We start from the raw sequence: 13,550 nt of genomic DNA, 5'->3' as shown, positions 1-13,550 counted from the left end.
CCTTGGTGACTTCTGGATTTTATGAAAGGACGTCTATCAAAGATATAGCCTGTAGGCCTGCATCCTTATCACATTATGCCAACTTCATGGGCAGAGAGAGAGAGAGAGAGAGAGAGAGAGAGAGAGAGAGAGAGAGAGAGAGTGTGTGAGAGAGAGAGAGAGAGAGAGAGAGAGATATTGTTTCGCAACCAGTCTGGAGTTTCCACTGCGCCGTGGTACATAACTTCAAGGTGACGGATGAACGATGAACGAGTCGGGGCGAGCCCTGCAGACTATATGTGATGAAATTAGTAAAAAAAAAAGTCACTTTATCACTATGACTGCTTAGCGTGTTAAATACTGCTCCGGCCGGCGTGTGGCTTTACTTCCAGTCGCTGCGCTGCACTGCACATGAGTAGTTCAAGGGCGCTCCCAACTTTTCTGATGCCAACAACTTCTTTACTCCGAGCTTCCACCCGCCGCAGCCTATCGTTATGTTGGATACATTTGGGCCGCACAGCGCCGGTGTGCCCGTCTCCAGCGCCGACCTCCAGCTCAAACTGACCGACAACAAGAGCAGCCTGGCCGCAGCAGGGATGGGGATGATGGACCACGGCACGGGGAAGAAATTCATAGAGATAACTGGACCGGCTTTGTCCAAGAGAAAGCTTCTGGTCGGCTTAGACCTCCTGTGTCTCTTCCTTGGTAAATATAAAACTATATTACGCTATGAAACAACAATTCATCTGTTACAATTGTTTACATTACTATGAATAGTTTGTAGTTACTTTGTTGAAGTAAACATAATTTGAACCAGGGGTTGTGTAACGCACCTACGCACGAGCCATCACAATATACCTGTGGGTTTATATTTTAGTGTGTCAATGAGGTGCCTATGCAACTCTGTGGTCGATGTTGAAGCCATGTGGTGTTTGGTTATTGTTTGAACTGAAATCCTTATATCCTAAGGTTGTTTCTGCTAACTATATGCATGTAGACAAAATTGTGTCTATAGTAGTCAGTAGGCTACTCTGCAATGATTTACTGCAGGGCTATTTATACTGATTTAACTGTAGAAGGTATGCTTCTACTCGTGTATATCTTTACCCATGCAATTGAAACAGAATAATGTGCAGAAATAAAAGAAATAAGTAATTGTCTGAGCAAAAATGCCAAATATTACTCTGTATGTTCCTGCTTTTCAACTGAGGATTTTCGACCATATGATGATACATTTGAATGTGTTTAATGTTGCAGTGTTGTTTGGTCACACAATAAGCAATCTCATACCATCATCATGGGCTTCGTGAAAATGTTTTATTTTTTCTATTTTCTCTCACATTATATATGGACCAAATAATTACCAAATAAATCGAGAACATGTAACAGGTAACATGTTGCATGATTTCCCTTACAATATCTTAACTTTGAAGATTAACAGGTGAACTCCCTAGATCATCGCTACGCCTTCCTTCTTGAGACTCTAGCTCTGGTGAGGGTTAAACTTCCACCGCGTTGACTTCTGTTCCGCTAGTGTGTTTTTTTTCATGCCTTTTTTATTTTGTCAACAAAAGACAGTCAGTGGCTGGCTGGATCCAGGCGTGTGGGCTCTGCAGAATGTGTGCAGCAGCAGATGTAACACCGGGTTTGAAAGAAGAAAGAATAAAAGGAAAAGGATAGGAAGAGGGAAAGGGAGGAAAAAAAAGTTGAAAAGTTTCTCAAGTTCTCCCTCCATCTATGTATCCCCGGCTCTCCTTTTTCCACTTGTGCGCGCTCTCGAGCTCTCCGTGCCAGCTGGCTCGCGCATTGCCCAGGGAATTCTACAGTTTCCATGACAACCTCCAGTTCTCAGGGTAGAGCTGGGCCGGGGGGAATTGTATTTGGTATAAATAAATAAATGCACGATCCACTGCACTGTGTGTGTGTGTGTGTGTGTGTGTGTGTGTGTGTGTGTGTGTGTGTGTGTGTGTGTGTGTGTGTGTGTGTGTGTGTGTGTGTGTGTGTGTGTGTGTGTGTGTGTGTGTGTGTGTGTGTGTGTGTGTGTGTGTGCGCGCGTGTGTGATCACATGCCTGTAATTGTTGACCCTTTCCCTCCCACGGTCCCTATATGTGACAGGAGGCTGGTTATGTAATGTTTGGCTAATTGGAATTGTTTGGCTGGATGGATGGAGAGGTATAGTCAGTATTAGCAGCAGATTACACATAAGGGAGCAAGTCTCTCTTTCGCTGTCTGTCTCTATCTCTCTCTCTATCTCTCTCTCCCCTCTGTTGGTGTGTGTGCAGGCATGCAAGACAGAGAGAGAGAGAGAGAGAGAGGCAGAGAGAGGAAAGGTTGGTGCGCGTGTGTGTGTGTGTGGGGGGGGGGGGGTGACTAAGGGGGGGGGGGCACTCGGAGACACATAGAGACAGTGTGAGGCTGGTCCTGGCTCTGCTCTGCTGCGGTATTTGCTCGTTGTTTTGTAGGGACGAGTTGAACTGAAGTCACAAACAACAACCCTTCTTTCTCTTCATCAACAGAAATGCACACACACACACACACACACACACACACACACACACACACACACACACACACACACACACACACACACACACACACACACACACACACACACACACACATACACACACATGCACAGTTCAGTTCAAACTGGGTCTCTGTTGAGCTGTGCCTGCTTTACTCTTCTATTTCCAGACCCTCACATTACTAATGCTTGTCAAACTAGCCAGGTTCTCCAGAGAAAAAACTCTGGGTTCCTACCCTCATTTTCCTGTAAGACAATTCTACGTTTAACCTTCTCTCCTATCCTCTCCATGTCCTACTCCCCGTCAGATGTATCATAGCCTTGAGTTCCCTTTAACTGTTCCTTCTTTCGTTTCAATGTTAGACCTTATTAATTCCATCTGTGGTGAAGGAGAGTCAAGGGCATCACAGCTGCACTTGTGCCGGTATATTAAAAATCAATACTTTGGTCGGTAGCATAAAAAAAGGTCACATACTAATGGCTGGCATTAAAGTGCTTGCTCTCACTCTTCTTTATATGATTTGATACATCTGATTAGATGTTCAGCTAGCTAAGGGTGGCGCTAGCTAGACGAAAAGTCAGAAGATCGCCAAAGCCATTAGAATTCACCCTGTAGGGACCATGCAATGTAACATTCATGGCATTCCATCCCATAGTTGATGAGATAGTCTACTTCAGTTCGGAACCAAAGAGATTGACCGATGGACAGACAATGCCGTCCCTCACAGCCAAATTCACTAACATGGCTAAATAGCATATTGTACAAGACAAGTTTCCTCAGCCCTGATGTTTTGAAAAAGGTATTGTTTTGGTACAGTACCAAAGGTTCTAGAAAAACTGTCACTGTAAACACGTATTTATGGTTGACACTGTCATTTGACTCAGTGCTGGAAAGACATTCATGGTTGAGTTACTAGTTCTTCCTTATCTCCTACTTTTTCCCCTTTTCTTTCTCTTTCCATTTATCATCTCCGGTTTCTCATCACAGAGAAGAATATATCTACAGTATACTCCCACTGGGGATTGTTGTGTTACCAACCCCTCTCCTCCTCCTCCTCCTCCTCCTCCTCCTCCTCCCCGTGCAGCTTCCATCCCTTTCTTTGCGTGTGAGCTGAAGGCAGTGAGTCCCTACCGAAGGGGCTTCATGTGCGGGGACCCCAGCATCACCTATCCTTACCTGCCCCGGGAGGCCATATCAGACGAACTACTCATCGCTGGTGGCATCGTCATCACCGGCCTCACTGTGAGTACTCTGTCCTCTGTGGTTAGCCTGGCATCGCCCGCCTACATCAAACGCTCTGAGTGAGTGAAGAGCGCTATATAAATAAAATGTATTATTATTATCATTATTATTATATTACATACTTCCACTCAATTTTAATTTCCCTTCAGTAGTCAGTCTGGGTCTGCGGTATATTCTTAGGTTTTCTTCGGACAGATTTTTGGCGGTCCAATCAGCGAACAGAGGGAGTGGCTCAGAAGCCGATGCATAACATAATGTCAAGCCACAAACATTATGCGATTAGTTGGCAGATCCAGAGTGTCACTGGGCAGTTTTAATAGTTTTAAACTTCAACAGACAACCACATTCAAGTGAGTTAACGTTTGTCAATTGCGTGATTCCAGACCTCTGTACAAATGAAATGCAGTATGATGGTCTGGTAGGACCAGGCTTCTCTGCGTTATTAATTTCAGTCCGTGCCCCAGCTTGTGAGGAGAAATGCAATGTGAGGGTTTTGACTTCACTGTGTCCACCTTTCTACAGATCGCCCTCGGGGAGTGTTACCGGGTTCGTTTCCGAGGCGTGGACTCCAAGGCCTTCGTGAGGAACCTGTACGTGTCCTGTCTGTACAAGGAGCTGGGCTGCTTCATGTTCGGCTGCTGCGTGGGCCAGTCGCTCACCAACATGGCCAAGCTGAGCGTCGGCCGGCTGCGACCTCACTTCCTGTCTGTGTGTGGCGTCACCTATGCCTCGCTCAACTGCACACCTGGGACCTACGTGGCCTCAGTGAGCTGCCGCCAGCCTGACCACCGGCTGGAAGAGGAGGCCAGGTGTGTGTGTGTGTGGGGGGGCGGGCCGCATGTGCTTTCACGTACATGTGTTATTGTGCTTTTGCCCCTGCTGCTATGTTATTCTAAATACTTCTCCAATTTTTTCAGGAAGTCTTTCTTCTCTGGCCACGCATCCTTTGCCATGTACACAATGCTCTATTTAGCAGTGAGTATATTTTTACCTATACCTATCTACACACGCACACACGCACGCACGCAGGCACACACACACTCACACACACACACACACACACACACACACACACACACACACACACACACACACACACACACACACACACACACACACACACACACACACACACACACACACACACACACACAAAAACAGCAAACGCAATTTACTGTCTCCAATTTCCAATTACCATATCTCTATAAAATGCAGAATGAATGCAAGGGAGCCATCATCAGTCCAGTTAGCAGCAGAAAGCGAGAGAATGAAAGAGGAGAGGGAGAAAGAGAAGCACTGAAAGGATAAATGGGACAAACAGAGACAGCTTTGTTCTGCTGTGGGAGGAGTGTGACCTCGCCTCACCGCCTCACTGCTCTCCTCTATTGTGTGTGAGAGAGAGAGAGAGAAGGAAAGAGAGAGAGAGAGAGAGAGAGAGAGAGAGAGAGAGAGAGAGAGAGAGAGAGAGAGAGAGAGAGAGAGTGTGTGTGTGTGTGTGCAAGCTCCAGCATTTATATGTGTTCATGTGTGTCATTCATGTGTGTCCCTTTGCAAGGGTCTGGATGTGTGTACATGTGTGCATACAGAATATTAATGTGTGTGCAATCCTGCGTGTGAAATCTTTGCTTGCTTTTTATTTATGTTAGGGTTATGAGGTGTTACTTTTAGTCTGGGTTGAAAAGGGAAGATGAAAATCAAGGCACGTCCAGCTGTTGGACCAATAAGCACCAACCAAGATTGGTCATCTAAAAACCATTGAAGTGCCTCGAATACTGAACTGTATTTCATGCGCCACATGTCATGAACAGTGTTGGGAACGTTACTTTAAAAAAGTAATTAGTTATAGTTACTCACTACTTGTTCCGAAAAGTAACTGAGTTACTAACTGAATTACTTTATAATAGAAGTAACTAGTTACCAGGGAAAGTAACTATTTGCGTTAGCCTACTGTAAAAAAAAAAGTTGCTATATGTCAAATTTTTGATTTTTCTGAGCAGTTTTCACAAGTCAGTTGAAATGAGTAGAACAGACAGGTAGGCCTACTTGTAAGCTACATCACCTTCAATATGTATTGCACATCAACAGACAGCAAGAGGTTTATCCTGCACCTGCAGTATTTTGTTCTCAACAAAAGTAGTAGAGGAAACTGCTGAATGTACCGTGCTGATCTGCTATATCACTGGATTCACTTCAGGGGTGTCAGCTAAAACACCACTTCAGGCCAAAAACGTCAGACTATGAAGCATGAGACGATGAGAGGAGGAGTAAGGATGTATCCGCTGTTTATTTCCTTCTTTAACAAGCACAGCAGCATACAGATCCCAGGAAAAGAACAATAGCAATATTCGGCTCGTGATGACACGCTAAACAGCTGTTGCAACCGGCGAATCACGTCCGTTTAATAGCGTGCATAAATTATAATTTATAGAGATCGGGAAACTCAATGCATTTACTCACAAGGGCGATGCAAACAAACTCAGGGAGAGCACGTTTCAATCGTGGATTGATAGGTGGTTACTGCGCCAACGTGCACGCTCGTAGCTCACACAACAGAGAGAGAAAGAAAAAGAAACTTCACTAAACAGGCGCTGACGTGACGGCGCTAACTGACAGTTCTAATGTCATCCACACACCGGTCTCCTCACTAGCAGTTTGTGTAGTATGGAGCCAGGGGTGCGTTCGGATTACACCGTTTATTCAATCAATTCAAAGTAACGCACCGCATTTAACGTTCAGTAACGATAACGGCGGTGTAACGGCGGAAAAAGTAATTAGTTAGATTACCCCGTTACTGAAAAAAGAATGGCGTTACGTAACGCCGTTCTTTTAAACGGCGTTATTCCCAACACTGGTCATGAATAGAGGAAAATTGTGTCTATATTCACATTTCAATTTTTTAAGCCTCCCATCAATACTTGTATAAAAGCTATCTATTGAATCATGAATGCACCGACTGCGATAACTTGCAAATAACTTGGTGTATTTCTGTTAGAAAGAGAGACCCATAGCCAATGCTGGAACAACTGCCCCAGGGTCCATGCACTTTAACCCCCTGAGGCTCCCAATTCACTATGCGTCGAAATGCAACTTTGTTGTTTGGAATACTATATGCACTACTAAATCTCAATATAACCAGGTAACCAGAATAACAAGGTCTTAAAGGGGCACTGTGTAATATGACATCATCAAGAAAGTTCTAGAATGAAACGCTCCCTGGGTAACCCCACCCCTTTTGAATAATAACAGAAGCTACAGTGGACAAGAACAATTCTAAATTCTAAACAATGCACCTGATGACATTCCAAAAACATGGATGCCTCCATAAGACGTGCCTGCTCAATGTACAAAATGTAATATTAATATTTGTAATTCTCCGCTCAGGAGGATAATTCAGATTATTGGCAGAGGTGATTTTACTCCAATGAGGACATATTTATGAATGAGGATATTATTTTAGCTAATAAATCACTTAAAATGTTACACAGTGTCCCTTTAAATCATGATTAACATTATCACCTAACCATGCGGGCTTGGAGAGAGGCCCTGATTCAAAATCACCAACTTTTGTTAATCCACTTTGGACCCTTAACTTTTCACTAGGTACATTTCATTAAATAATCCAGTTACCACAAACTTCCTTCTTCACTTTATACCAATTCATGTTTTCAAAAAAATGCTTGAGTTTGTGAATAGATCCAATCAGTATGTGGAAATGTACATAATCTACACAAGGAAGCCTACTGTTCCCTGCACCAATTAAGATAAGGTTTCTGTTTTTGTCTTGTAGTTTTACCTGCAGGCACGGTTGACATGGCGTGGCGCTCGCCTGCTGAGACCGGCCCTGCAGTTCTTCCTTGTTCTGCTGGCTGTCTACACAGGCCTGACCCGCATCTCAGACTATAGGCACCACCCGTCTGACGTGATAACAGGCTACATACAGGGAGCCTTCACTGCTTACTGGGTGGTCAGTATACATTGGCCTGCTTGTTTTTTTTTATGTGCGGTAGTGCGTGTCGACATGTCAGCTGTCTGTTAAAGTCTTAAGGTGTGCTTGTGTGTTTTTTTCCAGGCCTTCCACATCTCCTCCATGTTTAAAAGCCAGGGTTCAGATCTGTCTCCCACCGAGAGCCTGGCCAGCCCCCTGTCGCCCCACCACACTGTCTGCTAAACCCCCTCACCTCCGACAACATCCACCTGCTTGCCTGTATTGTCTGCTACGGATAAAGGCCAGGACACACCAGTCCGACTACCCGAAAATGGAGTTTGCCGACTCAAAAGAAGCCCGACGACATCTACGACGACCGATTTCACGGCACATACCAAACAGATTCGTGTCCCCGCCCCCTCCAGACTCTATGATGGCGATTATCGGGTCAGTGTGTCCGGGCCTTAAGACAGGGGGATTTGAAGAATGTGAGACCGTTTCCTGTGAAGTCAAACCACATACCTCATTATTTGGACAGACTGCGAGAGAGAGAGAGAGAGAGAGAGAGAGAGAGAGAGAGAGAGAGAGAGAGAGAGAGAGAGATAGAGCTTGTGAGATACTGCCTGTAGCCAAGCTCTGCCTGGGTGTTGTGTAAGCAGCCTCGACCTTTGTCCACGTGACTGACCTAAAGCTTCATGTGATGCTTACCTGTGAGATGAAACGACTGAATCCCAAACACACAGAAGCACCTATACCACTACACTCTAAATGTCACCTGTAAATATATACATATTTTATACCACTCAAATCATACTGTATGAGAGCACTTTTTTTGAATTTCCATGTTAGTGTTATTAATAACCTCTTCGTAATGATTTGATAGGTAAGATATTTCGATGTGGTAGGATTTCTCCGTCCGTCCGTGAGCAGTGCGTGGTATTCATAGTTTTTTTAATGAGAAAATGAGTGTGAAAAAGTCTACACAAAAAGATATAATCAATGTCTGAAAAGTACAGAACCTGTTAGTTGAATGCTAAAATATGTTGCTAGATTATTAACCAGTCCAAAAGCACACACAGATAAATAAAAAAATTTGATCTTTTTTAAAAAACCTTGTCTTTTTAAGTTCAGTTTTTTTCTGAAATACTAACAATGCATTCACATTTTGAGAATATTATATATATATTTTTTTTAGCAAAACACTTTAAACAAAACAAACAAATATTACAACGTTAGGTTATGTTAGCATTTATTTGGTGTGTGTTTCTGGCCACCTGACATAAGCACAATACCCACTCTCCTTTATCTTTGTTTTCGATCTTTACCAACCGATCTGAGAAAAATATTTGGCTCTTCAGTTGCTAAATGCTCGACTGTCTCTATATGGGCAGGAAGGTTGCATGCCCTTGGCGCAAAGATTTTTTGCTTATTTAATGCCCAATAAACATTAACTAACTGTTATGCTTGGTTAAAGCTGGGGTATATCATTTCTGATTGGTCAAAGTTAACATGAGCTGTACACTTTGACCAATCAGAGCGAGGCTCCGATTCTCTGTTCTTATTGGCTGTTGGGACTGTCCATTCACTTTGGCACAACTTTGTTGGTGTAGAGCGTGTCAGGGAGGGACCATAGGGGAGGGACCAAAGAGAACAAGTGGAGCAGTTGAGGTATTTGAATTCAAATCTCTATCCCAACTGCCATTAACTGCCATTTTCTCCCCAAATCCTCCACCCCAGCTTTAATGCTTAAATAAGCATAAGTTAACAAAGCATAGTTCATGCTTAACCAAGCATTATTGCTTATGAGCTTTAACTAAGCCAGTCAGTAAGCTTAAAACTAACAGTTAATTAATGTACCCTTATTGTCAAGTGTTACCGAAGGATGCTCAAATGTTAAGCTAGAGCTGAGAAGAATTGGGTGATAATTCTGTCTTTGGTCACACACAGATCACATACGGATTTACCGAAACATTCATGTTAAAATATTGATTTGTGCAGCTTTAATTGGTAAGGAAGTAAAAAACTTCAGTCGTGACCATTGGTAATTGAGAAGTTTTTCAAGATATGTGATGAACAAAAGTAGAGTCCACACAACTACACATCAACTCCTAATTATTTATTAAGTAAAAGTAACAATACAACAATGTACAAATCCTCCTGTCCTGCTTTAAACATTATACTAAAGTGACAGTAGAGAATAATTCTATGCAAAATATGATTAAAGTATCCACAAGGAACTTTCAGTTTTTGTTGATTCTAGCATCACCTTTGGACAAAAGCAGAAATGTTTTTACGACACCAGCGCCTATGCTAGCGCGTGCCGGCAGTACTTGCATTTGTTTAGGGAGTAAGTGAAAGAGAGACCGCAGGATGTACCACGATGAGGTAATGTATTTATCTGTGACTATACAAGATTGGTGACAGTATATGATGATGGGGAAGCAAAGTAAAGTACCGTTCTGGAAACACAGGATGTTCCGGTCTGCCTGCCATTAATCATTTTGTCTAAGTTCCCAGGAGATCAGGCCTTTGCAGAGGCATTAAAATTAGTTTAATATAAATAGTGTTGTTTTCGCTGATGGTGTCGCTTACTGTTACAGGTCATTTATAATCGTCAAAGGAATTTTTTTTATTGTTTCATAAACATTTAAAAGTTCCTCGTAGGAGATTTAAAGACAGCCATAGGCTTGTCTTTGTCCTTTCTCTGAAAGCCTCCCTTTTCTCTGCACATCCACACAAACAGAGAGACAGAAGCATTTATTTCACATGTTTACTTGAACTTCAATAGCAATACAAGACAATCAGAACACTTGAGGTCGATATGTACAAGGATCTCAGGGGGTTGCAGAAAAGTTCTGAGGTTTTATATGATCTCTGGGTCTGGAGTTCAAGAGTTCTTGTTGCTAAGACAAACTCCATGGCAACAAGTTCCATCATCATAGTGGCGGGTGGAGGGACGGGGGGGTCGGAGGTTTTGGTCTTGATGTGACAATGGGATTGGTCGAGAGTTCAAAATCAGTCTGAGGGAATGTGAGTAAGAGGCCCCCCAGTTGATATTGATAAAATGCTTCACTGTGATACATTAATTATACAAGAATGATGTATATACAGGCACGCACTTGTGCGCACACACTCACACACACACACACACGCTCGCGTCCTTACACACACGCATGCTTATCAAGCTACGCACACACTCGGACTCACCAAACTTCAGCACTTTCCTCCTACAGTATGTAGCCTTGAAAAGCCACTATAAAGTCATGCACATGTTCTTTGAAAGGATTTTTTGGCAACACACAAGTGCTTCTTTGACACACTGTTTGCTTGCTACAGGGAGGGAAAACACCCAGCTGATGAACCAATAGAAACTCAGACGATGGGCAAATAATGCTAAGCACCGATGAGATGAGAAGACACAGCAGGGTTTCAGGAAAGAGAGAAGAGAGAGAGAGAGGGGGAAGATATGGAAATGGATCACAGTCATAGAAAAGTAACAAAACATGAAAAGGGGGAGTCTCGTGGTGATCGGGAAATAGAAGCAGGGAGGAGCGATCACTGTCATTATCGTTACCTTCATCGCCCACCATTCTAATCATCAACACTGACGTCACAATCATCATCAACATTTCCCTCAGTTAGATCATTATTGGATGTTACCACCATCTTCCTTCTCCTGCCTGCTTTCTATGCCCCGATCACCACCGCCCTAGTCACAGGCTGGTCACCCGCTGCATCTGTCCGTCGTCTCCGTCAGAGGTGGGCTCCGGTGTGTATCCTGCCTCTCCATTAGACGACACCTGCGGCGGCTGGTAGAAGGTCTGCAGGTGATTGGGCCGAGGGCCCAGCGGGGGCCGCCCCAGGCTGTAGGGCAGCTCCAGGGCGGGCCGCTGAGGCTGACCGGACGGGCTGACCTCTTCAGGACCTTCAGGGCTGCTGTCGGGGTACGAGAGGGTCGGAGGGGAGGTGCGGGTGTAGAAGCGAGGTGGGGAGCTGCTTCGACTGTACACCTGGGGCGAGTGACGTGAGTAGAGGTTGGTGGGAGGCGAGTTGGTGTCTCGAGGAACAAAGATATTAGTCGGGGGGGAGCTTCGGGGGAAGATGCCGAGCGGCGGCGAGCGGCTATCCCCCGGGTAGAGCGGGGAGGGGTTGGAGTCTCTGGTGTAGAGAGGAGATGAGTCAGGGTCCAGGTCCAGGTCAGGCGTCAGAGGCAGAGCAAAGCTGGAGTCAGAATCCTCTCGTTCGCCGTGGTAACGCAGAGAGCCTCTGTTCCTGGGGTCCAGACCTGCGTCTTTGCTCTCGAACAGGAAGGACTCGTCCCGGTCTACATCCATCCCTCCCCTCCACACATCCAGCGCTCTGTCCTTCTGCATCTCATTCTCTCGTTCCATCCCCGCTCTCCATCCGTCTCTGTCCTTCAAAAACAAGGGTTCGTCCTTCTCTCGCTCCATCCCCCCTCTCCATCCATCAAAATCTTTCTTCTGAGTTATAAACGTCTCTTGTTGCTCGGCCTCCGCCCCTCCCCGCCACACCTCAATCCTTCCGCCGCCTCTCTTCTCCAGCAGGTGAGACTCCTCCCTGCCGGCGCGCCATTCGTCCATCTCTCCGTCTCTCTTCTGAAAGGACTCGTCCCTCCCTCTCTCGGTTCCTCCCCTCCACTCGTCAATGATTCCTTCCCTTTTTAAGAGAAACGTCTCGTCCTTCTCTCTTTGCTGTCCGCTCCTCCATGTCTCCTCCCTCTGTGTCATCAGCAGCGGCTCTTCCAGTCCCTTGTACAGGGGCTCTGAGTCCTGTGGTGGAGGGGGAGGAGGAGGTGGCAGGGGCCTGTCACGGTAGCGATCTCTGTCTCTGTCCGTCCCTCCACTGGACTCCACTGTGCTGCGGTGGCGGGACAGAGTGCCAGGCGTGCGGCTGAGGGTGGAGTAGGGCCGTGCTTGAACATCCGGGGGACGTGCTTGCTGCCTGTCCTGGAGCCCGCGGCGGCCCAGTGTGCCTTGTAGCTGCGACCTGTCCCCGTCTTTGAGCAGCTCGCAGGACTGAGATTCTCCTGACACGTGTGAGTGTGACCAGCCGTCTTGTAGGCGCGGAGTGGTGGCGTGGTCTTGCCCGCGCACCGAGGAATGCGTCTCGGCGTCTTGGTGCCTGGCGGTGGCCCAGCCCTCCTGTGCGTTGTTGTGGCGCGTGTTGGGCTGCATGGTGGCAGCCCAGCCCTCTTGGGTCGGCTGTGCTTGTCGAGTTAAAGTGGCGGTGTTAGCGAGAGCGGCTCTGTCGTGGTGGTGTTGAGGCCTGGCCAGGCTTCCGTAGCGCTCCGGAGGAACTGGCATGGCAACGGAGGGCCTCAGGTTGCTCTGCACCAGCTCTGAGATGATCATCTTTTCCAGGGCCGCCGCGTCGGACAAGTTGCGACGCATGCCAGCACCTCCGCCCAGATCGGTGGCCCCATGGGGGGTGAGGAGGGCGGGGGAGATGTCGTCCACTTCCATCCCCACTCCACCCTCCCTCAGGAGGTCAGTGCTGCCCACCACTCCAGCTCGGGACCCGGGTGTGGTTCCCAGACCGTGCAGGGTGAAGGTGTTGGGGGTATAGCCTCCGTTGAGACACACACTGTCCAGCCCACAGGACTCCTGGCTCTGGGACACACCACCCTCTGTTGGAAAAAACAGGAAGAGATCAATTAGCCAACAGGGATACACCACAAAAGGTCTACGAGAAGAGATTTGCATGAATGAACGTATGAGTGACTGAGGAGAGCCTATGGTTTGCGTGCTTACAGAGGGTGTGGCTCTACCAAGAAGATTTGGATCATAACAATGTAATTTGATGAAATGTTCGGTTATATAGCCACATGGAAGAGGTGTGTGTTGTGTCTTTATGGTCT

General features: G+C 46.1%; 2 protein-coding genes across 2 annotated transcripts in view; one reads left to right on the top strand and one right to left on the bottom strand.

Moving 5' to 3' along the window:
* Positions 1-251: 251 nt before the first annotated feature.
* LOC307251789 (phospholipid phosphatase 3-like) lies at positions 252-9,210 on the top strand. The gene is made up of 6 exons (XM_080029205.1): positions 252-684; positions 3,590-3,747; positions 4,270-4,556; positions 4,665-4,722; positions 7,535-7,711; positions 7,817-9,210. Exons 1-6 carry the CDS (start codon positions 474-476, stop codon positions 7,913-7,915), a joined length of 990 nt encoding a protein of 329 aa, XP_079885331.1. The 5' UTR covers positions 252-473; the 3' UTR covers positions 7,916-9,210.
* A 1,282-nt stretch (positions 9,211-10,492) lies between these two features.
* Positions 10,493-13,550, bottom strand: part of LOC307252054 (adhesion G protein-coupled receptor L1-like) — a 45,845-nt gene continuing 42,787 nt past the window's right edge. Inside the window, exon 26 of the mRNA XM_080029603.1 lies at positions 10,493-13,319. Within this exon, the coding sequence (XP_079885729.1) occupies positions 11,386-13,319 (1,934 nt within the window). The 3' untranslated portion in view covers positions 10,493-11,385. The remainder of the gene's footprint in view (positions 13,320-13,550) is intronic.

The sequence above is a fragment of the Ammodytes marinus genome (assembly GCF_949987685.1).
Source record: "Ammodytes marinus genome assembly, chromosome: 6".
NCBI classification, from domain to species: domain Eukaryota; kingdom Metazoa; phylum Chordata; class Actinopteri; order Uranoscopiformes; family Ammodytidae; genus Ammodytes; species Ammodytes marinus.
The sequence above is the reverse complement of the archived record's forward strand: the minus strand, read 5'-3'. Positions and strand labels throughout refer to the sequence as shown.

What these genes read in the sequence shown, in the direction of transcription:
- LOC307251789 (XM_080029205.1), top strand. Translation starts at nt 474, where the DNA reads ATGTTGGATACATTTGGGCCGCACAGCGCCGGTGTGCCCGTCTCCAGC. An exon ending in CGGCTGGAAGAGGAGGCCAG is followed by an intron (nt 4,557 to 4,664) that starts GTGTGTGTGTGT and finishes CAATTTTTTCAG; the next exon opens with GAAGTCTTTCTTCTCTGGCC. An exon ending in CCTTCACTGCTTACTGGGTG is followed by an intron (nt 7,712 to 7,816) that starts GTCAGTATACAT and finishes GTTTTTTTCCAG; the next exon opens with GCCTTCCACATCTCCTCCAT.